We start from the raw sequence: 27,818 nt of genomic DNA, 5'->3' as shown, positions 1-27,818 counted from the left end.
CTTCATATTGGTCAAGGCAATTTTCATATTTGGCGTAAGCCGAGGATTTGAAATTTTCGGGTAGATCTGAGTCGTCAGTTTCTACTATCGCGTCATATCCAGATTGGAGACGTGTCCAGAAATTGTCAATATTTTGATTTTTGATTTCTAGCACCGATTCAGAGTTATCTTGAATCGGTGAAGATGAAAATCGAGTGCAACATCTCTCAGAAATGAATTTAGCGTATGAAATATCTTTCCCCCTTTTTTGCTTTGTAGCACCTTGTTTCGAGCGTGTAGCTTCTGCAGGTGTACTTGGGCTTTTGTCATCAGAAATCATTTTCGGAATTTTTAAAAATTGAGTAGCTTTTGAATCTTTAGAGTCTGTGCTCATTTAGTATCAATAAATTAATAAAGGTGAATTTTTTAGTATAAATTCAGATGAATGTAAAAACCCGAAAACTCTTTTACGTAAATAAGAGTTTTTATTTCCGAATTAGCGATTATTTTATTGAAATACGCGTATGTCGTGTTATGCAGTATTTTAGAGATGTTTAGGCAAAAATAATAATAAATATATTGTATATATATTGTATTTTATATGTGTATATATATATATGTATATATATACTTTTTTTTTGTTTGTTTGCGGACTTATTCGAATACCCTCGCATAATATATTGTATAATACATATATGTATTTGTGTATATATATGTATATATATATATATATATATATATGTGTGGAAAATGTACCACGGACCCAAACCAAACGCACTTACGGACCTTAAAATACGACCCTGCGACAATGACGCGACAATTACATTACAACACTGGTAAAACGAAAGACAAGAAACGAAGAACAAAACTAAACACAGTTGACCGCGAACTCTCACCTAAGACAGATCAACATTGTAAGCTACGCGCAATTTATTTTAAATACAAATTGAATAAACTTTGTTAATTTAAACATAAAACAGTGCGGTTTTATTTAAAAGGAATAGTGTGTTAAAAGAAAGAATACTACAAATTGTGTCAGAAGTGAAATAAAAGACCACTACGTTGAATTAGTGCCGCGACAAAAACCAAATTGATCATTAAATCAAAGCCAATGCGCTAAGATTGTAACAAACGTTCTTTAAAACGCGAAAAAAACAATTCAAACGGTGGCAAAAATTGTGAAAAATGTTTCTTTAAACTTAAGAAAAAGGACAGACGAAAGTAAAAACCGTTACAAAGAAACCGTTACGAAAAAACGGATTTTGCAACGGGAATATAGACAAGCAGGCGACGACGCCAACAGTTCAGCAAATTCAGTTTTCACGATAAGTGCGCAGACAACAAGGCAGCGACGGCGCAACAACAGTTCAGCAAATTCAGTTTTCACGATAAGTGCGCAGACAATAAGGCGGCGGCGTCAACAGTTCAGTAGCAGAGAGAAACCGCTGTTCAGTTGAGAACAGAACGGAGTTAGACAGCGTAGACGGAAGCAGCGGGCAAAAGTTGCGTTGTGCGTGGAAACTGCCGTTCAGCTGGAACAGAAAGCAGTGCGACAGCGTAGACAGGAGCTGCGAGCAGAAGTTGCGTTGTGTGTGAGTGACGTCACATAGCAAGTGTGGTATTGTCGATAGCAGAGAGGCATCGACTGCGGTAGCGCTGAGTGTGAGCGCATGCGGAATTGGCTACGTGAGAAAACGGTGAAGAGTATTCACAAGAGTTGACGGCTGCGTGGGAGATTCAAATGCTGTGTGCATTTTTGACGGCTGCGCGGGAGAACAAGAGAACGTTTGAAAATTGACGGCTACGTGGGAGATTCAAATACCGTGTGCAGTTTTGACGGCAGCGAGGGATGAAATTTGAACAATCGTAGCTGAAGCTGGTTGTAGCGTTAGAGCTAAGTATTTACATTTTATTGCGCAATAACAAAAAATATATATTGATGAATTTTGCTTTAATTGATTCATGTTCTGATTGAAAGTAAAAGTTGAAATAATTTTGAGAAAAGTTGTAAGACAAATTTTGATTAAATTAAAAATTAAAGTTACATACTTATACCTTTGTTTACAGAGCAATACATTTTAAAAGTTTTAAGAAAATTTTGATACAATAATTTAATACTACTTTGAAATATTTTTGTATATAATAAGCATTGTAAGACAAAATGACCGTGACCAAATTTTAGGTTTGAACATACAGGAACTGAAAGAGAAATTGGGTGGGTTGGGATTAGCGACCACTGGACGAAAACCGACATTGCAGGACCGGTTACTTGAACACTTCGGCCTGAATGTGAGCGACAATGAAGACAGCGATGGTAACGATGCTGCAAGTCAACGTAGTGCTGTCTCAAGCGTGCGAGGAATTGAGCGATCAGTGTTTACCTTGCGAGATATTGAAGATTCACTGACATCATTCTCCGGTTCGGGGCAACCAAGCATCGAGCACTGGCTGGAAGAGTTCGAGGAGAATGCAGAAGCGGTGAGCTGGAACGAGTTACAGAAATTTATTTATGCAAAGCAGCTTTTGAAGGGTGCAGCAAAAATGTTTGTTCGAAGTCAGCGCGGTATCAACAATTGGAGTTAATTGAAGCAGGCGTTAAAAAATGAATTTGGAATTGTTGTATCGTCAATAGAAATTCATCGCACACTACGAAATCGTCGCAAACGCCAAGGGGAAGATTTCATGGAATATCTCTATAGCTTGATGGAGATCGGCAAGTCGATAAACTTGGACGACACCAGCTTGATAGAGTATTTCATTGAAGGCATTTCGGATTCCAAGGCGGGTAAAGCAAATTTGTACCAGGCTAAAACCGTAAAAGACCTAAAGGAGCAGCTGAAGGTTTATGAAAAAATCAAAGTTCCTGTTTCAAAACGTCGTCTACGTCATCAAACATAGCTTCGTCGAGTTCAGGCAGTTCAGCGAAAAAATGCTACAATTGCGGAGATGATTCACATTTTGCTAGGGACTGTCCACGCAAAAAGGTGAAATGTTTCAAATGCGGTGTAGAAGGTCACCGAGCAACAGAGTGCGCTACAGTTGAAAAATTAGTCAAGAAGGAGAAAAGCGCAAACATGATGAAGACAAAAGCAGCAGTAAAGCCCAATAAGAGAAGCAGTTTAACTTTCAAGGACATTTGGATGAATGGAGTATGCGTTTCGGCATTAATTGATACGGGTGCAGATATATGTTTGATGCGATACGATACACTATTGATGTTGGACTTGGATGTAAAGCTGACAAAGGAAAGAGTATGCTTGGTCGGAATTGGGGACAGTGAACTTACAACAATAGGTAGCTTCTCCATCCGCATTGAAGTTGATAGCATATGGTTGGAAATGAAATTCCATGTTGCCAAAGAGACTGATTTGAGGTATGCTCTAGTAATTGGTAACAACATTTTGAAGGATGTCGATCTAATTGTGACCAAGGATGGTGCGGAGTTCAGACAAAAAGAAGCAGGAAAACAACAACTGGCTGATAAGCATAGCGAGAAAAGCTCGGATGGTACTGATGCTAAGGAGCATGCAGTTGAAGCCGTCGAGCTGGAGACTAAGGTCATGGGTGAGCACAAGCAGGTGCAAAAGACTGTGAGCCGAAACAGTGGTATGAAAAAGGCGGTGGCTATAGAGCACGGCGAGTACGTGAGCGAGCGCGCTGCTGTGGCTGAGGAGCCACGTGAGCATCCACCAATGTGGAACGCTATGGAGGAGCTGTATAACGAAGGCGCAAGCAAGAGCGCTGTTATAGCAGGGAAATCAGTGGCAGTTGCGGGCGAAAATCGAGTTGTCCAGCTGATGAAGGAGTTCGGTGAATTATGTCTGGTCGGAAGCATAAACGAGAAGGCCGATGTTGAAGTGAACGTATCCCACCTACAGGTAGAACAGGCAGATGCGGTAAAAGAAATGGTTGGCGCATATACCCCTGTGAGAAATTTCGAGTCACCAGTCGAAATGAAAATTTTGTTGATCGACGATAATCCTGTGTTCGAGAGACCGAGACGAATGTCCTACGCTGATCGATGCGTAGTGGACGAGTAAGTGACGCAGTGGCTGGCGGAAGGGATCATTAAACCCAGTATTTCCAACTACGCGTCACCAGTTGTACTTGTATCCAAGAAAGATGGAAGAAAACGACTCTGCTGCGATTATCGACGACTGAATGAAAAGATAGTCCGAGATAATTTCCAATGATGGATGATGTCATCGAACGATTGAATGGAGCAAACGTTTTTACAACATTGGATTTAAGAAACGGATTTTTCCATGTTCCAGTCCAAGCTGATTCGCAAAAATACACGTCGTTTGTAACATACAACGGGCAATACGAGTTTCAATACGTACCATTTGGAATCTCAAACTCGCCAGCAGTGTTCACCAGATTTGTTGTGGCTGTACTGAGAGAACTAATCCAGGATGGAACAGTGGTAGCCTACATGGATGACCTAATCATTCCCTCCAAGGACGAAGAAGAAGGTATCCTGAAATTGGAGCGCGTTTTACTGACAACAGCATCAAAAGGGTTGCATATAAAATGGAGTAAATGCCAATTTCTGGTACGAAGAGTCGAATTTCTCGGATATGTCATCGAAAACGGTTCAATAAAACCCTCTGAGGCGAAAACAATTGCTATAAAAGACTTTCCGATACCAGAAATGCAACGTTTCCTGGGATTGCCGTCATATTTCAGAAGATTCGTTGAAGGTTATGCTGTAATTGCCAAACCACTCTCCGATCTACTGCGAAAGGACATAAAGTTCAGGACGGAAGAGGAGCATCTAGCAGCTTATCAACAGTTAAAAACAGCGTTAATGAATCCTCCGATTTTAAAGCTGTATAATCCAAAAACAGTAACTGAAGTGCACACGGACGCTTGCATGTTTGGCTACGGAGCTGTGATGCTGCAGAAAGATAACGACGATCAAGATTTCCACCCGGTCCAATATATGAGTCGCAAGACTAAACCTGCAGAAGAGCGGTACCATTCGTACGAGCTAGAAGTGCTAGCGATTGTGGAATCGTTAAAGAAATGGCGAGTGTACCTGCTGGGCATGAAGTTTAAAATTGTCACTGACTGCAACGCATTTGCCATGACAATGAAGAGACGCGATGTGCCACTACGTGTATCCCGTTGGGTGATTTTCCTGCAAGACTTCGATTATGTAATCGAGCATAGAAAAGGAACCAGAATGCGACATGTCGATGCTTTGAGCCGTGTCTCGTGCTTGATGTTGCAAGACTCACTAAATCATCGACTCAAGAAGGCTCAACAAAGCGACGATTGGACGCGAGCCGTACGAAAAGTGTTGGAGCAGGATGACTATCAAGACTTCTACATAAAACACGAAGTGCTGTATAAAGACCCGGATAAAGAGCTGATAGTCGTACCGTTGTCAATGGAAGATGAAATCATCAAGATAGCACATCGACAAGGTCATTTTTCCATTAAGAAAACGCAAGACGCTGTCGAGAAATCATTCTTTATCCCGCAATTAAATTCAAAAGTGACGAAAATCGTGAAGAGCTGTATTGAGTGTATTGTCACTAATGCTAAGTCTGGAAGGAGGGAAGGATTGCTGAATCCTATCAACAAAGAGGACAAACCGTTGGGAACTTTCCATCTTGATCACATTGGTCCGATGGAGACGACAAATAAGTCATACAACTACATACTTGTTGTCATTGACGCTTTTTCGAAATTCGTGTGGCTTTATCCCACGAAAAACACTGGAGCAGAGGCAGTCGTAGAACGCCTGAAGAAGCAAGCTGCAATATTTGGTAATCCAAAGCGTGTAATCACCGATAGAGGCGCCGCACTCACATCAAATCTCTTCAAAGACTACTGCGAAGGCGAAGGTATCCAGCATCTATTAATAGCGACCGGAATTCCAAGAGGAAACGGCCAAGTGGAGCGAATTCACAAAATCATAGTACCCATGGTGTCAAAACTATGTCACGAAACCCCAAGTAGCTAGTACAAACACGTCGATAGGGTGCAACAATTCATAAATAGCACTCCGCCTCGTAGTACCAAGACGACCCCATTCAAAATACTGACGGGCTTAGAGATGCGTGTTCCAGAACTACAGGAAATGCTTAATTCACGCCGCCGAACAGCAACCTACTACGACATTGACGAACTGGTAGCCATTAAGCGTACCCAATATGGAACGGGCTTGAAGTTGAAGCCCAAATATTTCGGGCCGTACAGAATTGTGAAGAAGATGGAGTATGATCGCTACGAAGTGGTAAAAGTCGGGGACCACTAAGGCCCAAGACGCACCACGACTGTTGCTGAGTTCATGAAGAAGTGGGACCCTTCATTTGGGACGAATGAAGCCGCAGGACGGCCGAATGTGGAAAATGTACCACAGACCCAAACCAAACGCGCTTACGGACCTTAAAATACGACCCTGCGACAATGACGCGACAATTACATTACAACACTGGTAGAACGAAAGACAAGAAACGAAGAATAAAACTAAACACAGTTGACCGCGAACTCTCACCTAAGACAGATCAACATTGTAAGCTACGCGCAATTTATTTTAAATACAAATTGAATAAACTTTGTTAATTTAAACATAAAACAGTGCGGTTTTATTTAAAAGGAATAGTGTGTTAAAAGAAAGAATACTACATATATATATATTTTTTTTTGTTGTTTGAGGACTTATTCGTATGCCCTCGTATTCACTTTCGTAGTTACAGGCGTCAATACTCTTTGTATATGTGGCCTGTATGTATGCGCTGCAATATAATAAAAAGTATGCAGCGAAGACAAAAGGAAATATTTGCCAATGTAAGTATATGTATATATTTGTTGTTGTACCGGACCGTTTATATATTAATAAATATCGATAAATGTCTGATAATTTTTGCAAATATTCAAATTTGATTATTTTATATTTAATACTCCCCTATGGGCCATATGTATATATTCAAGTATATTTAAGTATATTTACTTGTATATAATGACTGCATTGTTTTTGCGGTCTTTTGTTATTGCGCGACACGAATCAAAAGAGAGTTCACCATGCGCAAGTGTTCACCTCTTTTTGCAAATATGTTATTAAAATTTTTAACTTCGTATAATACTCGTATAATAGGGAGTCCTTTTTAGTTAATATGTATGTATGTATATTCGAATTAATTATTACTTTTCTTTCTCTGCTTGTCTTTTTATTGGCCGTTTGCTTATTTATTTTTGATATACTGCTTGCTGTTTTGAGGAACAGAAGGAGTATTGCGGAAAATCTTGCAAGTGAATACTTGAAATTAAATTGTTGTTTGATTAGCTTCTTACGTGTGTTCGTAACACAGGCGTAAGCAAATAGGCAAATAAAAGATTTTTTTGTTACTGTTTTATATATATAGATGATATATATAATTAAAATTTGCGCGGTTTGTGCCGTTCAAACGGATTATCTTAAATATAAATCCGTTTGTTATCATACATATGTACATCTTTATATATATAAATCTTCTGACCGTGTGTTTGCCTTGGAATTGCTCCTAAACGGATGGACCGATTTTGATGAAATTTTGTGTGTACGTTCAAGGAGATTCGGGAATGGTTTATATTTACAATTTGGTCCACTGGAAAATGTTTTTTAAATTATTTTTTCATTTTTAATCAATTTTTAAATTTGGAATGTTTGACCGATGGATGGCGCTACCATCGCAGTATCCAATATTCAAACCTTAAATTGGCGTAAACGTGTATTAAACAAAACGATGCCAAAGAAAAAGGCGACATCTGTGGATCAAGTTTTTATCACATCGCTTAATATCTATAAAAGAAAGTGATGTTAGTTACTACGCTTATAACTAGAGAACGCCTGGACCGATTTCGGTGATTACCACCAATTCGGATAGGTCTCCTCCCAAACAAGGAGAATACTTTTTTTTTTAGGATAATTCCAAAAAGTATCTTTTTTCCATAAACATTTTTTTTTTTCAATTTTTGTTTGTTTTGTTTTTCAATATTTTGATTTGTAAATTATTTGAATAGTTCAATTTCGGTGGCTTGCTTTTTTATTCCGGCTATTCAAAAGAAAAATTATTCAGTAAAAACTTTACGTGCGTTTCACACAAAGAGGTCAATCGCAGATTGAAATTTGTTACGAAGCCACGAAGAGGCCGCCCTAATATCGGTCCATCAAAGTATGGCAGCCAAAGGCTAGGCAAGGCAAGAAGTACTCCCAGGATGCGGTGACATACGTGCGGAATTATGGATCGCGGTCAATAAGCAAGCGATCGTCACGATGTCACAGCACGACTTTTCAAACAACAGTTACGATGTTTCATGGAGTTTATCTTGGAGTAGGGTAGGTACATATATGTGGTACTGTTAGATGCTAAATGTACTCTGTTGAGTGGCAAAAGAGAGGTTTGTCGCACGTACATATTCTTTGGATGGTGGATGGTTGTCACACCAGATCAAATTGATGAACTCATTTCTGCGGAAATTAATGATGCAGAGAAAGATCCAGTATTACATGAAGTGATGAAAACCAACATGGTTCATGGACCTTGCGGACACCACAATCACACTTCGGTTTGTATGCCTGACAATAAATGCGCGAAACATTATCCATGTGCTTTTCTGAAACACAAGCTGGAAATGATGGATATCCACTCTATCGGCGTAAATATCGAAGTTAACAACACATCAAAGTTGACAACACATGGGTCGTACCATATTCGCCACTATTGTCTAATTCACATTCAAAAGTCATGTGAATGTTGCGTATTGCAGTTTGATGTAATCGATAAAATACGTTTGTAAATACGTCACCATAGGAAGCAACATGGCGGTTATTGGTTTTAAACGACACGGTCGATACGTGAACTGAAATAAAGTGCTTTGTAGGATATTTCTTTTGAAATTCATGAACGTTTTCCGACTGTTGTGCGTCTCGAAGTTAATTTGGGGAATGACCAAAGAGTCTATTTCAACCCAGAGAATACAGTACAGTCAACAGAAACACCACCAGCAACCAAATTAACATTAGTGAGTTTTTTCTCAACTTCCGTCAGTGATCCGTTTGCGAGAACATTGCCCTATTCGAAATACGTTGATATTATACATGGGATGCATCATCGAAGAAATTGTTACGCAGGAAGCAGGGTCATCCAGTAGATGGACATCCAGGTGTGTTCTCAACTAATGCATTAGAATGAACTTACACAATCCACCCGAAAAACGAATGCCACTGAAGTTCACACACATTTCGCGATGATCAGCCTTCAAATCCGCGTTATGGGATACAACCAAAAATTACATTGCCGAAGACATTTTACATTGCATACGCTAAGAATTGGAAATGGGTCAATACTGATTGATACTTCCCATGGTCTGATATCAATCCCATATGCCGTTTATCAATTCACGAAAGATGGACTCATCACGAATGTTTATACGAACATTGGCGAAACTGTCGTAAGTACGATTCCTTGAGTGTACGAGCAATCTTAGCTGCCACAAATACCTATGTTGTTGACTTAAACTGGAAAATTCAAAGTCAAATTCCAGGAGACTTGCAATCATACAAATCGATCGATCGTCTGACAATGAAGACGACACCGTGAATTACCAGTGGAATTTGTAAATTCTTTGGAGAGGCCTGGTATGCCACCGCATCATCGCAATCTGATTGTGATGCACCTATCAAATATAAGGGACAGAATGCTTGATTCTACGGATTTCTTTTGAGTTCTAACGATTTGCCAATTCGGTTCAAAAGTATTCCGTTTCCAGTGAAAATTGAATTTAAAATGACGATCAACAGAATAGTCGCATAGTGGGTGGCATACATTTGGAAATGCTATGTTTTTCACACGGCCAGATATACGTGGCGTGCTCAAGAGTTGGAAAACCATCTTCTCTGTACATTTACGCACTGAAACAGAAACAAAAAAATTTTGTTTATCAAGCTGCGTTACATTGAAGAAAAATGTAGACAAATAGCAAATAAATGATTATCAATAAGATATTAATTTTTGCCTTTTCATTTCAAAACACATAATTTCGCGCAGGACAACGGCTGCGGGGTCAGCTAGTACATATAATAAATATAAATGAAAACGATACACTTACTTTATCACGCCTCAAGGGGTTTTGGGGGAAAGTAAGATTTTAGAATAGCGCTATGCCTGTATGCTCCGGTTCTCTCGTCCTGTTGTCCCGCGCCTGTGTGCCGGTTTTCTGTCCTGTTGTCCCGCCGCTTTGTGTTCCGGTTTTCCTGGTGTGTGTTGTTATTTTGTTGAATTAATGTTTTTTGGCCGATCGCGCCCGAATTATGTATTAGATTTTTATATTTGGTTTGTTTTTAAAATAATTTGTTTAAAAAACTTTTACAAATATATTGTTTTAAAAGTTAATTTTGTTTCTGTATGTATATATTTCTTGCTATATCCTTTTTTCACAGCAGTGGTCGTAACTTTTCACTTCACCTAAATTTAGTTATATTATTTTTCTTTCGTTTTTTTTTTTTTATATGTTTAATGTCACAAAATTGATTTTTTTTTCAATAGTGCCGTTCTTTGCGGCTCGAAGGACCAATGTTCTTTTCGGTTAGTTTCCTCGCACTCACCGTTCGGAATCTTATATAAAAAAGAGGCAACACACAATTCCGCCAAAAGAACTCACAAAATGTATTTTATTAAAACTTTTTTTTTTACAACTAACTTTCAAAATTCTCCAAATGTATTTCGCTGAATTTTATGTATAACCAAAATATGAAATTTGCTCGAATTATAAAATTTGATGTTGGCACAATATTAAAAGTTGGCACTCGGAGTTAATCGCACGGCTGGTCGTTAGCGGATCGCAAAAAGAAGTAAATAAAAAAGGTGACGAACTTGTTTCTCCGCCCCTTTTGTTCCCTTTTGGTTGAGGTGAAAAATGCAGCGGTAACGTAGTTATGTGTGATGTGGATTGTAGGTGGTGTAGAGATGAGTGTGGTGAATGAAGCGTGCTAGTGACGTATATTTTAATACGGTGAGTGTAGAGTGTTCTGGATGCGGGATGATTGTTGTGGTTTGGTGTTCGGTGTTGGTTATGTGTTGTGTGGGGCAGGAGACTGAAGCTCATTTAGCCAGAGTATCTTATTGATTACGACTCACTACCTCAATTTACATACATATAAATACTTATGCCCAACATTTTAAGGCTCTACTATCAGATATACTAGTAAACTAGTTTTAACCAAAATTTAAGTTATTTTTCAATACCATTTATAACACTGTTGAACATTTTTGGGATTATTGTCTGAGGTTGAGAAATTCCAAGTCAGGGTGATGGTACTAGGTCAGTATAGTAAAACCCTCAAAGGGTTTGGCGTTTGTATGTGTCAGTTTTTTTTATGACCTTTTAAATTTTTTTCTTTTCTTGATGTTTTTTCGCGAACCACTTGTCCGATTTTGATGAAACAAATTTAGAAAAATTAAAAATTAAAATTTCTATTTGTTTTTATTCAAAAAAGTGTCATTTATCACATTTTTTATAGGGAATGTGTTGATAAGTGCTGGTTATCATAGAGGAATCGCTCGTCGTAAGCCATACGAAAGTAAGGCTAATAAAAAGAAGAGGCGGGCGGTTGCCAAACAATATTTTAACAAATCGTATTGGTTTTGGGAAAACATTGTGTTCACCGACGACTCAAAATTTAATATATTTGGTTCAACAAGATCACGAAAAATGTGGAGAAAGATCAATGAAGAGTGGCAGGGAAAAAATGTATTGCCATGGTAGGAGTAATGTTATGGTTTGGGGGTATCTGGCTGCATGTGGAGTTGAACATTTTAAGAAAAAAATTAAAATTTTAAGTGTGCTGTTAATAGCGGTCATTTCTATTTATAAAAAGATAACGCCCAAAACACCCATCTCATCTTGTACGTGCAGGGTTGTTATGGAATTAAAAATAACTCCATAGGTCCCGCAATCACCATACATTAATCCTATTCAAAATACAGTCGAACTTCCATAACTCGAATCACTATTATCCCAAAAAAAACTTCGACTTACGGAGACTTCGAGTTATAGAAAAAAATTTTTTGTTAAAAAAAAAACTCAATTGCTACTTTATAGTATATTAAATGATGAATATGTATTTTTTGTTTAAAACACACCTTACAGAAAACTGTAATAAGTTACAGTGAAGTGAAATATTCAGAAATTAGTGTCTGAAAATGTTCTTGTTTTTGATATTTTCAGTAAAAAATGACTCTAATTTGTCTAAAGCATTATAGTGCTCATCAGTTGTAGTGCCATTTGTTTGTAAATATAAACTCAATGTTCGGAAAGCACTTTCTACATCATTTCTAGAAGGCTGGTGAATAGTTTCTTCTACCGATCCCTCGCCGTCACTCTCCGTTCCGCTTAATTTTGGATCATCTAATTCAGGGCAGTAATTCTCAACAATATCAGCGTCTGTAGGAAAGCCAGTTGTGCAAAGGTCATGCAATATAATCCTGAAGAGTAGCACTGCAAGTTATTTTGTTTGCTATTAACCATGCTTTGTAATCAGCTTCAATTACATTTTGATATTCAACAGTAGTACTTAAAAAACTCAGAGGTATGTCATCTTCCTCTTCCCATTCAGAATATTGACCAAATCCAGCTTTTTTGAAGCAATTCGCTATGGTTTGATTTTTGACGTCAATATCCCAAGCTTTTGTTACATGATTGATGCAATCCATAAGTGTAATATCTTGTTTTTCGTTTGCCTCTATACGCTTTAGAGCTTCTTTTACTATTCTGGTACGATAAAAAACTTTCAAGTTTTGAATTACTCCCTGATCTAGCGGCTGTAATTTAGAGGTCATATTCGGTGGAAAAAATGCCAGTTCAATGGCTTTCAGTTTGCTTTGTACGTCTTTTGGATGTGCTGGGCAATTATCAATAAACAATCAAATTTTTCGGCCAGTACTTTGAAAGCGCTTATCCAAATTTAGAACCCATTCTTCAAAAATTTGGCCAGTCATCCAGGCCTTGGAGTTTGTTTTATAGTCTACGGGTAACCACTTAATACCACGAAAGCACCGCGGTTTGGCACTTTTTCCAATCAAAAGAATTTTAAATTTTTCCGTAGTATACATATTTGCTGCTAGCATCAACGTAACCCGTTGCTTGCTATTATTGCCTCTGTGACATTTTTGGTTTTTAAACGTCAATGTTTTGTCTGGCAAACATTTAAAAAACAACCCTGATTCATCCGCATTAAAAACATCCCGTTCACAGTACTTTTTTAATAAATTCGGCAAAACATCTTTTTTCCACTTTTCGCAGTTCACTTCACTAACGTCATTGCTTTCCCCACACGCTCTTTTATATCCCACAGCATACCTAAAATAAAAATTGAAATTTTCGCCAATTGAACGTTTTGTTCCCTACCTCTGCTTCCATTTGTCAAGCCAACCTGTGCTTGCCATAAAATGATCATCGCCAAAGCACTTTGCAAACCCTTTGCCTTCTCCTTTAATATTCCTCCAGATATAGGCATGTTTTGATGTCTAGCTGCTTTGAACCAATCGAGGGTTGCTTTATCGATGTTTTGAAATACTGGGGTTTTAATCCTTTTACTACCCAGACGAACCCCAGATTCAAACGACGAAATAATTGATTCTTTATTCTTAATAATCGTTGACACCGTACTGGCTGGGATACCAAATTTTTCAGCTGCTTCCTTTTTCTTTAAGCCACCTTCTACTTCTTTCAATACTTTATACTTTTCTTCAATCGACGAAGATTTCAAAACACGTTTAGTTGCCATGATAATTAATAAATACGATCTTATTTCCCTGTATCATCAAGTACGACTGACATTTATGCACTGAACTCAAGAATGATAGATCTATCATTCTTGCACTGAACTGATACATACGAAAACAAAAATATGCATTTGATGAAGAAAGAGGGAATTCCCCGAATAAAAAGACGGTTCAAAAAAATAAGCAAATAAAAGAAAAATGTAGACGAAAGAGAGAAAGTACAATACTGCGAGTTGTAGAATGAGAGAAAAGCACATTACTTCGAGTTATAGAAGTCATAATTATGTATTTTCCTTCGAGTTATGGAGAACTTCGAGTTATGGAAGTTCGAGTTACGGAAGGAAATTTATATGTTAATTACTCTCTTAATGCTACTGCCAACCCATTTAGTTCGAGTTAGAGAAAATTCGAGTTAAAGAAGTTCGAGTTATGGAAGTTCGACTGTATCTGAAACTTTTTGGAAAATTGTATTCGAAAACATCGAATTTCATCAAAATTAGGCCAAAAAGCCGGATCATGGACTTAGTGGGTCGAAATATCCAGAAATAATACTAGAAATTGAGTGGGGAGCATACATCGATGTCTAGGGACTATAATAGCAACAAATTGTAGACCAAAAACCGTTAAAAGTATTGTTATTTCTTTTGATTTATATAAATCATCATTGGTGTACGTAAACTTTTTGATACGAATTAGTAATTACTTGTGTATAAAAAAAAAAATTTTAATATGCGATATTTAATGTTAAATATACATATCTTGATATGGAGAGAAAAAAACACAAAATGTATTCATTTTAAAGCAAATAAACGCGTCGTAATTTAATAGAACTAGGTGTATGTAAACTTTATTGGTCCACTGTATATGTACGTATTTGACATAGAAGCTATATGATTGTAAAAAACTTTCTGTAGAATGCTTAACCAGGATTATTTTGCAATTCGAACACGGTTTTTTTCTCCATTCACAACTCGTATCTATTTATTCATGGAAAGATATACCAATTCGGAGTCAGTGGCATCAATTTTAAGAGCGCTACGTTCAATTAAGGTCGTCATAATCGTCCTGTCAGATAAACAGTTGAGCCTCTGGAATAATAAAATGGGTATGGTCGGAGAGAGGAGATTCTCCAGATCACGAATATATATATGTATAGCCGCAGGAAGCTTATAGTTTTCGAGATATTTGCGTTTAAAGTTGAAAATTTGCAATATTTTAATTACATATTTTCTATATATAAAATTAATTTTACACTTATATTTTTCAATTTTATATACACCAACACATCACTTATTCATTTATACGCATTTATTTCATATGATATAGTGCAAAAATAGCTTTTAATATACATTTAAATTATTGTTGAATTATGATTATTTAAAAATAACAAATGAATTACAAACAGTCAAATAACCAGTGTTACCTTATCGACATCATTTGTAAACTAACTAAATGAAATAAAGTAAACAGATTATACCCCAAATACGAGAATCAACAACCTATAAAAAAATAACCCTGATCGGTTATCGTGCCAGCGAGACAAAGAATTCCTCGAAGTGTCGAGAATATTGATATCCTGAAAAAATTATGGTTTATGGGCCGGCGGCGTCAATGGGACGTACTTCTGTGAAGATCAAGACCGGCACGTTTTTGTGAATATGGACTAAGACTTGGCTCCAACAGGACTGCGCCACAAGCCACACAGCGAATGTTAAAATCGATTTATTGAAAATTAAGTTTGGTGCACGTGTAATCTCTCGAAACGACCCAGTGAATTGACCGCCTAAGTCGTGCGATTTCATACCCTTACACTATTTACTGTGAGGCTATGTCAAGTCTATGGTCTATGCCAACAACCCAGGGTCTATTGATGAACTTCGTACGATTATCGAACGTGAAATTGCAGCAGTATCGGCCAATTTATGATTGAAAACCGTCGAAAATTGGGTTCAGCGTCTGGATTTCTGCAAATGTCCCCGCGATGGCCATGCAAAAGAAATCGATTTCCCTACATAATGGCATCGAACGTACTTCCACAGGATTAAAGAATTTCACTGATATCCTAAACCATTTTTGGTTTATTTAAAACAAGCTTTTATAGCCTTTTTATGGAAAAACCAGTTATATGTATGTGTATAGATATTTTCCATTTTATGTTCATGTTTATTTCATTGTGAACAAGTTTCATAATTAGCTTTTAATAAATTTCTATTTACTTATATAAATTGTAAGTTGTTATATACATAATATATAATAATGTTTTGTTTTAATATTTCAGTTGGCTATGAACCAAATGCAACAATGAATACCGCACATCATATGCTAGTGTATGGTTGCGGTGAACCTGGGGCTACCAAACCAGTTTGGTAAGTTCAATGACGCTATAATTGATATAAGTCGCTGCAGTATAACTGAAGATCATTTTTGGTATTACTATAGATTTAGGTTGCTTTGCTTTTTTTTTTTTTGCTAAAATACATACTCATTTTTTTATAACTCCAAATAATTCTATATACTAATTCACTATCTAAGACAAAGCACTGTAGGTTATATCAGGTAATTGAAGTTACTTCTGGTCATTGAGTGAATTTTGAAATGATGAAACCTCGAAATATCATTTCAAATAGCCACTATCTTCTTCTCATTTTGGGTCTTTTTTTGTTTATTTAATCATAGCACTTGGAATTCATTATTGGCTCAGAAACTTTCATTTTCTCGTCATTTAGGTGACAATTATGTCTTCCTTTTTGTTGTAAAAATGGAAAAATATTGACCGTTTTCGATGATATTAGAACCGTAATTGTCAAAACAAGGAAGAATGTTCAGTTGAAATACCTAAACAACTATTTTTCATTAATGTGTCAAAAATATTAGCAATTAAAAATCCTTTTTAAATTAAATCACAGATTATTTAATACACTTCATTTAAAACTAAGAAAAGGAAAAATTTTGCTTCTTATACCTTTAAGTGGGCGGTTTCAAATTGAAAGATCTTTAAAGTTTAAAATAAGTTTCTTGAAAAACTATTTCATAACATCTTTGAAACTTTAGTTAATTATAATTTACTCGTAATACTTATAGCCCTGACAGACGAGCAAAATTAATGGGCCTTAAGCAACGCTAATGGACATTGAAATTTTATGGTGACAGACGGCAGACTTGTGCATTTAGACAGCTGATAGTGAAATTTGTTTATTTATTACAAAAAAAAGTGAAATAAAGGAAAATTATTAATATAAATTTTGGTATTTTTGGAAAATCAATATAAATTTAAAGAAAAATTCGTTTATCATTAACTACGTCAAAAGAAAATAGAGTGAAATTAAAAACAATAATTGATTGTAATGCAGAAAAAGTGTGCGAAAAAGTTAAGAATGTTGGAAAAATGGATAGCAAATTGTACGTTGTTTATTTTCTGCCACCTAAAAATATTAAAATTTGTTTTTGTTAATATACTTGCACATAATTTAATTAGTAATATAAAACTGCTTACCTCTGATGCTGTAAAAGCAAGGGAGGCAAAAGTGTGCAAAAAAGTTAAGAATATTGGAAAAAAGAATAGCAACAGTGCGACATCTGTCAAAAAATAGCGAAAATCGGCCATTTTTGAGCAGTGTTGCCTATTCAAATTTGGTAAATTCCACCAAATGCACGAAATTTTTGTGCATTACAAACTTGCATTAACATGGGTCAAATGCGCAAATAAATGTAAATTAAGCCCGCTAATGCATATTAGCGCTGTCGTCTGTCAGGGCTATAAGCCCGCTAATGCATATTAGCACTGTCGTCTGTCTGGACTATTATAAGTATATTACATTTTGAGTAGTTACAAGGATAAAATAACACAAGCATATTTAAAAGGCTATGACAACGAACCGAGTTGAACCAACCAACTTTAAATATGTGATTACGAGTACAAAGTTGTCGCAACCTTTTTCCTATGAATATGAGTTGTAATAGAATATAATCAGGGGTGATGTGGAATACCAGACAGAATTGCTGCTGTCAAAATTGCAAACCAAACAAATCAAACTTTTCGAACATACGCAAATGTGACGAAACTTGCAAATGAATTCATTGGAAGCAATCCTATTGAAGTTTTTTATGACTGCCGAATTAAAGAAAGATTTTAAGAGATTAAGACGCATTTGGGTGTTAAATTACGTTTATTACGTTTTGTAAATCTAATATCTTTAAATATCCGGATTTTTTTCCAAAAACTCAATAGTTATTAATTATAATTAAGACATTTCGTGTTTTATACTTTTCCCCTATAGAAATAAAGATAAATTAATTCGAAATATTAAAATAACTTGATTTCTTAACTTACATTTCAAATCTGCGAGCGACTATTTTTTTTGCTCTGTTTCTGATAGGAAAACCGATAAAATTGGTTTGCGCGACATCCAAAACCGACACAAATCCTGTTTCGAATATCAAACCAATAATATCTTAATTCATGACATCTACTACTTTTTTTTTTGACCGGTTTCAATTTTGATTTCAACAACTATCAGATTTCACAACACCTCTGAAATGCTGAGCCTTATTTGATAACATAAGAACAGTAATTGTCAAAACAAGGAAGGATGTGTAAATTTAATGATTATTTTTGGGATCTATTCAATTGAAATATCCAACTATTTTTTTTATTAATTAGGCAAAAATATTGACAAATAAAAACACTTTAAAATCAACGTCAGAGATTATTTACACATATGTAAGTATACACTTCATTTTAAATTAAGAATAAGAAAAATTTTATTTTTTGTTTTTGCATTTTTATGTGGTAAGAATTGAATAGATGATTAACATTTAAATTTGATATTGAAAGATCATTTGGGCGTAAGAAAAGTAAAAGCACAAACGGTTCCAAAATCACAAATTTTTTTCGAAAAATAGCGTGGCGTTAACGTCTGTGAAGCAATGCTTTCCGACTATCAGGATGTCATACAACATATTATTACAGGCGATGCGTCTTAGATCTATGCTTACGACCCGGAAACAAATGATCAATCGGCCGAATATCGTAGCAATGGTGAGCCGAAAGCAAAAAAACCACGCCAAAGCAGGTCAAAAATCAAGATTAAGTTGAGAGTTAATTCGATTATCAAGCTGCACTCCGAATTCCTTCGAACAAAGAAGCCGAAATCATGGGCCGACAACTATTGGTTTTTGATTCATGGTGAGGTTTCGCCAAATAATATCGTTCCTTAACCACCGAATTCGGCTGATTTAGCCCTGTGTGACTTCTGCACGGTGCACGTATTACACGAATTTTCGGTGCAACGGTTTTTGTTAAGAATGAATGCAGAAGGTGCGCCAATTCACAATAATCAGTCATAATAAATTGATTAAATCAATTGTTCATAAATCACTAGATTCTGCAATGGGTTCTCTTATGGCCTTGCATATTTCGGTATAGGATTTTTGCATTTTATGCGAAAATGAGCTTCGAACAACGAGCCAACATAAAATTTTGTTTTAAAATTGGTAAAACTTTTACCTAAACGTTTCAATCGATGAAACAAGTTTATGGCGATGATTCCCTACCCCGTAGCAGAGTGCACGAGTGGTTTCAACGTTTTCATAGTGGTCGTGAGGATATAAATGACGATCAACATGTTGGCCAATCAAAATCCGTGATCACCGAAATCCATCGAAACTGTGCGTGAATTCCTCATTGAAATTCATGGAAATGGAATTGAACATCTCCAAAACATCGATTTATCGCATTTTGACCGAACATTTGGGCTTACGAAAGGTATGTGCACGGTTTGTTCCGCACAAAATTGACTGAAGATCAAAAATTGCTCAGAATCCCAACATTCGAAGGACGATTATTTGACCAAAAATCACATTTTAACCATCAACCACTTCTCCTAATCACTTGATATGGCACCGTGCGACTTCTTTCTTTTCGGAAAAATGCATTTGCCCATGAAAGGAAAGCGTTAAGCAGACGTAAAGGCCATTTAAAAGGCTTGCACCGGCATACTGGCGGCTATACCGGTCAACGAGTTGAAACACTCGTTTGACATGCTTTTGGACCGTGCATAAAGCTCTATTGAAGCAGAAGGAGACTATTTTGAATAAAATAAATTGATTTTGCCGAAAAAACCATTTGTTCTTTTTTTTGAGTCTTGTTTACTTTGAAACGCACCTTGTAGAAAAATTTGTAAAAGATTGTTGTCAAAAATTTCAAATAGCAAGAGAGTACTCTTGTAGAACCCCCAAAGGTGATCTAGTCACCGATTCCCAGAGCATACATAAATTATGGAGGGAACACTTCTCCAGCCTGCTGAATGGCAGTGAACGTACAACGCCAGGAGAAGGCGAACCCGATTCACCAATCGATGACGATGGAGCAGACGTTCCATTGCCCGACCATGAAGAAATTCGAATAGCAATTACCCGCCTGAAAAACAACAAAGCGGCGGGGGCCGATGTATTGCCGGCCGAGCTATTTGCAAACTATGGTCGGACGAAAGCATGCCCAAAGATTGGAATTTAAGTGTGCTATGCCCAATCCATAAAAAAGGAGACCCACAATCTGCGCCAACTACCGTGGGATAAGCCTCCTCAACATCGCGTGCAAGGTTCTATCGAGCGTATTGTGTGAAAGATTAAAGCCCACCGTCAACAAACTGATTGGACCTTATCAGTGTGGCTTTAGACCTGGAAAATCAACAACCGACCAGATATTCACTATGCGCCAAATCTTGGAAAAGACCCGTGAAAGGAAAATCGACACGCACCACCTATTCGTCGATTTTAAAGCTGCTTTCGACAGTACGAAAAGAAGCTGCCGCGATGTTTGAATTTGGTATCGCCGCAAAACTAATACAGCTGTGTAAACTGACGTTGAGCAGCACCAAAAGCTCCGTCAGGATCGGGAAGGACCTCTCCGAGCCGTTCGATACCAAACGAGGTTTCAGACAATGCGACTCCCTATCGTGTGACTTCTTCAATCTGCTGCTGGAGAAAATAGTTCGAGCTGCAGAAATAAATCGAGCAGGTACAATCTTTTATAAGAGTGTACTGCTGCTGCCGTATGCCGATGATATTGATATCATCGGCCTCAACACCCGCGCCGTTAGTTCTGCTTTCTCCAGACTGAACAAGGAAGCAACGCAAATGGGTCTGGCAGTGAACGAGGGCAAGACGAAATATCTCCTGTCATTAAACAAACAGTCGTCGCACTCGCGACTTGGCTCTCACGTCACTGTTGACAGTCATAACTTTGAAGCTGTAGATAATTTCGTCTATTTAGGAATCAGCATTAACACCACCAACAATGTCAGCCTGCCTTACTCTTGCCAACATGTGCTACTTCGGACTGAGTAGGCAATTGAAAAGTAAAGTCCTCTCCCGACGAGCAAAAGCCAAACTCTATAAGTCGCTCATAATTCCCGTCCTGCTATATGGTGCAGATGCTTAGACGATGACAACAACCGATGAGTCGACGTTACGAGTTTCCGAGAGAAAGGTTCTGCGAAAGATTTATGGTCCTTTGCGCATTGGCCACGGCGAATATCGCATTCGATGGAACGATGAGCCGTACGAGATATAAGACGACATTGGCATAGTTCAGTGAATTAAAAGACAGCGGCTACGCTGGCTAGGTCATGTTGTACGGATGGATGAAAACACTCCAGCTCTGAAAGTATTCGACGCAGTACCCGTCGCGGGAAGCAGAGAAAGAGGAAGACCTCCACTCCGTTGGAAGGACCAAGTGGAGAAGGACCTGGCTTCGCTTGGAATATCCAATTGGCGCCACGTAGCGAAAAGAAGAAACGTCTGGCGCGCTGTTGTTGACTCGGCTATAATCGCGTAAACGGTATCTTCGCCAGTAAAGAAGAAGAAGAAGAGAGTACAGAAACAATAATTTGAAGTGGCATGCAGCACAAGATTTTAAAGTTAACTCAACAGTGAAAAATATGAATATTAAAATTATACCGAGCCGATTTAACTCAAAAATAACAGTGAAAAATATGAATATTAAAATTATACCGGGCTGAGTCCTCGATAATAGTGTAGGTTCTACCTGTATTTTCAGGACAGTCCGATTACGACGTTACATGCGGAATTTGTAGAGGCAGCGATGTTAGCTCACGGCATTATTACGATATTACAATTATAAGAAACAAAATTCATGGCCATCGATACGCTTTTGTCGCCTCGTTCAACATAGTTAGGGGTTTCACATAGTTCCATAAAGTTATAAGTTATAACGATCCGGAAACATAGCGTTCCGAGTTGTGTTTGCATAAACTTATTTTAGTGCGCAATCCAACAACAAATTTTTTTAACTAGTATAAAAATTTATGATTTTACGAGGCTTTATGACACGTTGTGAGTACCTTACGTGTTTTGCAAATAATTATAGCTCTCTAAATATATGAGTATATTTTGTTTACAAGCCAACGTTGATAAAAAATCACGACAAGTAATTGTAGGGTACTTTGTGCTATATTTTCGTATATCGAACTTACTATACTTCTTACTATAATACAATGCTTTTTTCGATCGATTTCTGTCAGTTTATATTAATTTAAAGTTTATTTTTAGTATAAAGTGCTTTAAAATCGCGGGTTTTTATTTTTAACAATATTTTTTTTTGTTTTTTGAAGTTAATTTTTTCCAACTTTGGTGCATGTCCTTACGAAACAAATCTAAATAATACAACTTAAAGTTATGTTTTCCCCAACAATCGTGTGAACGGTCAACAGTCGAGTGTGCTCCTCAATTTGTATTAACTTACGTGCATTCCAGGCTATGGAGGCTCGCAGGCAGAATCGCTGGAGATCTTCAGCTTCGTTGACACTTCGCGTACATCAATTTACTCCAAATTATCTGCATTAGGTAGTTAAAAGCCATAAATAGTTGATCACATAAACATAGAATTTTAAAACAAAAACATTTAATTAAAAAAGAAACGCTCAATTAATTTTCGCGGTGAAATTCTTCTTCGCCCATCTGAAGTGTTTCTGTCACGCGGCAAACCATCTGCACCGCAGAGTTGTAGGTGGTCAGGAACAAAAAAAAACTAAATGTTAAAATTATAATACTCGTATAAAGCGATATCAGTGCCTAGAGGCAACGCGACAATGTATACTTTTCAGTCAGGTCTCACAGTGACAGTGAAAACGTAAAAACAAATTCATCGTCCACCCTTCAATCCACTCAAAATTTAAAAGTCCGATCTTGTTCAGTGTCAACGATTCCAACGGCAGAGCTCGTTTTGGCTGATGCTGTACAAGTTGAGGCCAGTGCATGCTCTGACTCCGGCAACAAAAGCAAAGTACAAGATACAAAAACCCAAACACCTCAAAAAGTGGCTATGCAGACCGGAATAGGTCGGTACATTACCATCAAGCGTAAGCTTAGTCCTTAAAACTCAACAAACGCTAAGCAAAAAATAAACCGAGGAAATGGAACTGAGCACAAATCGATTTCTTCTTTTAAGTGACAATGTTGACGGTGAGAGTAGCAAAACGACTGAAAGTGTTCCAAAAGTCACTAACACCAAACCACCGCCAATATACGTAAGAGATGAAAAATCTGGCGCTCTCGCTAAAATATTTACTCAGCTTATCGGCAATAACAACTTTCATATAGTTCCGCTGTCGAAGCGAAACATTCGAGAAGCGTGCAATATACTCCGCACAGAACTTTCGTTCATTGTCCAAATACCTAAATGAGAAATAATTTAAATTCTACACTTATCAACTTAAAAGTGCGAGAGGACTGCTAGTTGTTATTAAAGGTACTGAGCCAAGTGTTGAACCCATGGAAATCCTCGAAGCACTTAAAGCTCACGGTTTTAACCCAAAAAATTTTGCAAATATCTTTATTAAATCCCACAGCCTATGTTCAAAGTTGAGCTTGAACTGGAAAACAAACAACTGGGAAAAAAATTGTGTGCACCACATTTATAAAATTCAATATTTGCTACATCGTGGTTCACTGCATAAAAGAAACGGCCCTGTACCAATTGTCAAGAGTATGGTCACACCAAGTCTTACTGCACACTTCGCGCAATGTGTATAGCTTGTGGAGAGTTGCATGACTCTGCCACTTGCACATCGAACAAAAAAGACCCAAATGCAAAAAAGTGTGGAAACTGCGTTGGAAACCACACAGCAAACTACAGAGGTTGTCCAGTCTATAAGAAGCTAAAAAATCGGATCAATCAACGTGTAGTTTTCGAACGCAACCATACATACCGAACGTTGTATCCTCCAATCTGAATCCGTTGATAGCTCCATCAAAAACCGTCAAGGGCGTATCGTTTGCAAACGTCTTAAAATCAAGCTTATGAAAACACACAACACACTGCTGCAACTGCTTGCTTACCGAAGTGCAAAATGATGAGGTCGCTTAAAATTGTTTAATGCAATGCAAATGGTATTCCTTGTCATAAACTAGAGCTGTCAAAATTTCTTAACGACAAGGAAATTGATATAATGCTTCTTGCAGAAACTCACCTAACTAAAAAATATAACTTGAATGTATTGGGATATACTTTCTATTGTACTAACCGTCCAAATGGAAAAGCGTATGGTGGAATTGGTATCTTAATCAGGAGTCGCATTAAACACCATTCTTTAACTGGAACTGCTGAGAATTATCTGCAAGCAACATCAATATTCGTGCAGACAAAGCAATGGTGACATTACTGTGCCCGCCGTATATTTTCTTCCAGTTTCACGATAACAGAAAATCAATTTATATATGGGCCATTCCATCAATTGGCGACATGGTTTTGTACCCGTGGTTCTCCGATTTTGACGAAACTTTAGAATATCATAATATAGACTAAAATAAGAATATCTGTAAACTTTTTAGTGGCCAAATTTGCTCCGTTGATTTTTGGCGCGCACTTCAAATTGAGATCAAACAAAAAAATGACTTTTTCTTTTATTTTTTAACGACCTCAAAATTGAGTGAAAAAAATTTTGAAGTTATACATTTTTATGTAAAAAAATCTCAGCTTTCTGATAAAAATATTTTCAGAATCCAAAAAAAATTTCAAAATCCAAAAAAACCATGTTTTTTTTCCAAAAATCCCGCTTTTTGTGCTCTTCCCCCACTTTTTTTTCAAAATTTACATTTTTATTCGATTCCTCGTTAAATTTTACGTAAGAATCAGTGTTCAAAAATATGGGACTCTGATCCCATGAACAGCAAAAAAAATTCAAAGTTGACGCTCAAAATCCAAAAAAAAAACATTATTTTCCAAAAAATCCGGTTTTTTGTGCTTTTCCACCAACTCTTTTTCAAAATTGACTTTTCCATTCGATTCCTCGTTAAATTTTACATAAGAATCAGTGTTCAAAAATATGGGACTCTGATCCCATCAACAGCAAAAAAAATTCAAAGTTGTCGCTATACGGTGCATATTTTTTTGAATGAAGACAGTGATTTCTTTTAATCCAAGTCTTAGAATACAATCTACACATTTACCTCTTTCACACAACCTTCTAAGCGAACACACTGCGGCGTATAGCGACAACTTTGCATTTTTTTTTGCTGTTGATGGGATCAGAGTCCCATATTTTTGAACACTGATTCTTATGTAAAATTTAACGAGGAATCGAATGGAATTGTCAATTTTGAAAAAAAGTTGGAGGAAAAGCACAAAAAACCGGATTTTTTGGAAAATAATGTTTTTTTTGGATTTTGAGCGTCAACTTTGAATTTTTTTTGCTGTTCATGGGATCAGAGTCCCATATTTTTGAACACTGATTCTTACGTAAAATTTAACGAGGAATCGAATAAAAATGTCAATTTTGAAAAAAAAAAGTGTGGGAAGAGCACAAAAAGCGGGATTTTTGGAAAAAACATGTTTCTTTTGGATTTTGAAATTTTTTTTGGATTCTGAAAATATTTTTATCAGAAAGCTGAGATTTTTTTACATAAAAATGTATAACTTCAAAATTTTTTTCACTCAATTTTGAGGTCGTTAAAAAATAAAAGAAAAAGTCATTTTTTTGTTTGATCTCAATTTGAAGTACGCGCCAAAAATCAATGGAGCAAATTTGGCCACTAAAAAGTTTACAGATATTCTTATTTTAGTCTATATTATGATATTCTAAAGTTTCATCAAAATCGGAGAACCACGGGTACAAAACCATGTCGGCAATTGATGGAATGGCCCATATATATATATGATTATAATGCAAAACACCCTCACTGTGGTTCCCGGTTATGTAAGCCTAAAGGCAAGCAATTATTTAACGCCCTTATATGTAAAAGAAACAAATTTGATTACGTGTCTCCTTGAAAACCTACATATTGGCCGGCAGACCCGAAAAAGCTGCCGGATATAATTGACTTCGCAGTAACTAGAAAAATTCCTCACAGCCTTATTAGTGCAGAAACAAGAGTATACCTCTCATCAGACCACTCACCAGATCTCTTCACTTTGTGGCATCAGTCACTCTATACAGAGTTACCCTATCTGCTGATGCTACAAACTGGTTAAAGTGTAAAAAATACATCAGCACACACACAGAACTCAAACCACATTTAGACACACCGGCGATATTGAAAACACCATTGCAGTATTCGAATCAACCATCATCAATCAAAGTTATATGGAAAACAAAAAGCATAACCTAACTCTTTAAATGAGTTAAGCCTCCCCCCATTCTACCTGGGAAAACTTACGCACCATAATAAAACAACTGAATTCACTACAGCTGATGACACTACAACACAACACCAATGTAATACACCACACTCTTACGAAACCCAACGCACCACACCTGTACACCAACCCAACCCTCAAAAGGAATGGACAAACGAGAAAGCCCACACAATTCGATCTACACAAGCCGCACATCAACATTCGCACATTAACATTCGTCTACAAGAGATTCGATTCCATACTGCACCGCGTCGACACCATCTTTCGTTTATTTACTTCGTGCGACATCAATCCTATATGCAACAAAATACGTCCGATCAACTGATCTCACCGAATACTGTTTCGTCTGCTCACCGTATTATTTACATTTTTACATTATTTTAATTTTTTTTTATTGGTCAAGGTTACTGATTTAAATTAAATTAATTCAAATTACATCCAAAAAACAAAAGCATTTTTTCTAGCCCCCGTTTAAACACTAACTAATAGGGAAATTGAAATACTCGTATTACAAAAACGACGCCTACGACTGATTGGCAGGTTTATAGATCACCAGCTTCAAAACAACTGATGAGTATATACAAAACCAGTCACCGACTAGTACAAAGCACTGGTTGTGGAAAACGCATCAAACTCTAAGTGCGCCAATAGAGTGTGAAATGCCAATACGTAACAATAATGGCAAATGGGCTCGAAGTGATGCAGAAAAATCAGCAACCGTCGCTGCTCATCTAAAAAATGTCTTCCAGCCAAACCCAGAAACTAATGACTTTACACTGTCAACCGTTCCCTATTTGGTGGAATCTGAGCCAGTGAAATTTGTACCTGAAGAGATGTCAAACATAATTATGGAGAAATTGAAACAAAGGAAAGCTCCTGGGCACGACTTAATTACTCCAAACATGATAATTGAGCTACCAAACTGTATGTTTTTCACTTTCCTCAACAATGGGAAAAATCAACTACATAACATCACTGTAGTTGAGGCTTAAGCCTGGAAAGGACAAAGCGCAGTCATCCTCCTATAGACCCACAGCTTGCTATCGTGCATGTCAAAATTATTTGAAAGACTTCTTATGCTCCGCATTAAGCCACATCTTTAAACCCACGACATAATAGCATCTCACCAATTTGGCTTCAAGGAAAGGCATGGAACGATCGAGTACATAGGATCCCATCTGAAATTCGAACAGCTCCTGGAAAACGGGAATATTGCTCTACAATATTTCTTGATGTCTCGCAGGCTTTTGATCGAGTATGGTTAGATGGTCTTATGTACAAAATAAAAACGCTACTTCCGCAAAACACCCACGAACTGTTTAAGTCTTATCTTTATGATCGAAATTGTGTAGTTCGATGTAACACCACTACATCTGAAGCCCAAACGATTAAAGCTGGTGTTCTTGGCC

The 27,818-nt window shown here is 37.0% G+C and overlaps 1 protein-coding gene across 1 annotated transcript in view; it reads left to right on the top strand.

The window, feature by feature from the left end:
• LOC105228784 (peptidylglycine alpha-hydroxylating monooxygenase) overlaps positions 1–27,818 on the top strand; it is a 95,188-nt gene that overhangs the window by 40,112 nt on the left and 27,258 nt on the right. The window contains exon 3 of the mRNA XM_049451376.1: positions 16,033–16,120. Within this exon, the coding sequence (XP_049307333.1) occupies positions 16,033–16,120 (88 nt within the window). The remainder of the gene's footprint in view (positions 1–16,032; positions 16,121–27,818) is intronic.

The sequence above is a fragment of the Bactrocera dorsalis genome, chromosome 3 (assembly GCF_023373825.1).
Source record: "Bactrocera dorsalis isolate Fly_Bdor chromosome 3, ASM2337382v1, whole genome shotgun sequence".
NCBI lineage: Eukaryota > Metazoa > Arthropoda > Insecta > Diptera > Tephritidae > Bactrocera > Bactrocera dorsalis.
Note: the sequence above shows the minus strand (reverse complement) of the source record. Positions and strands in the feature narration are given on the sequence as shown.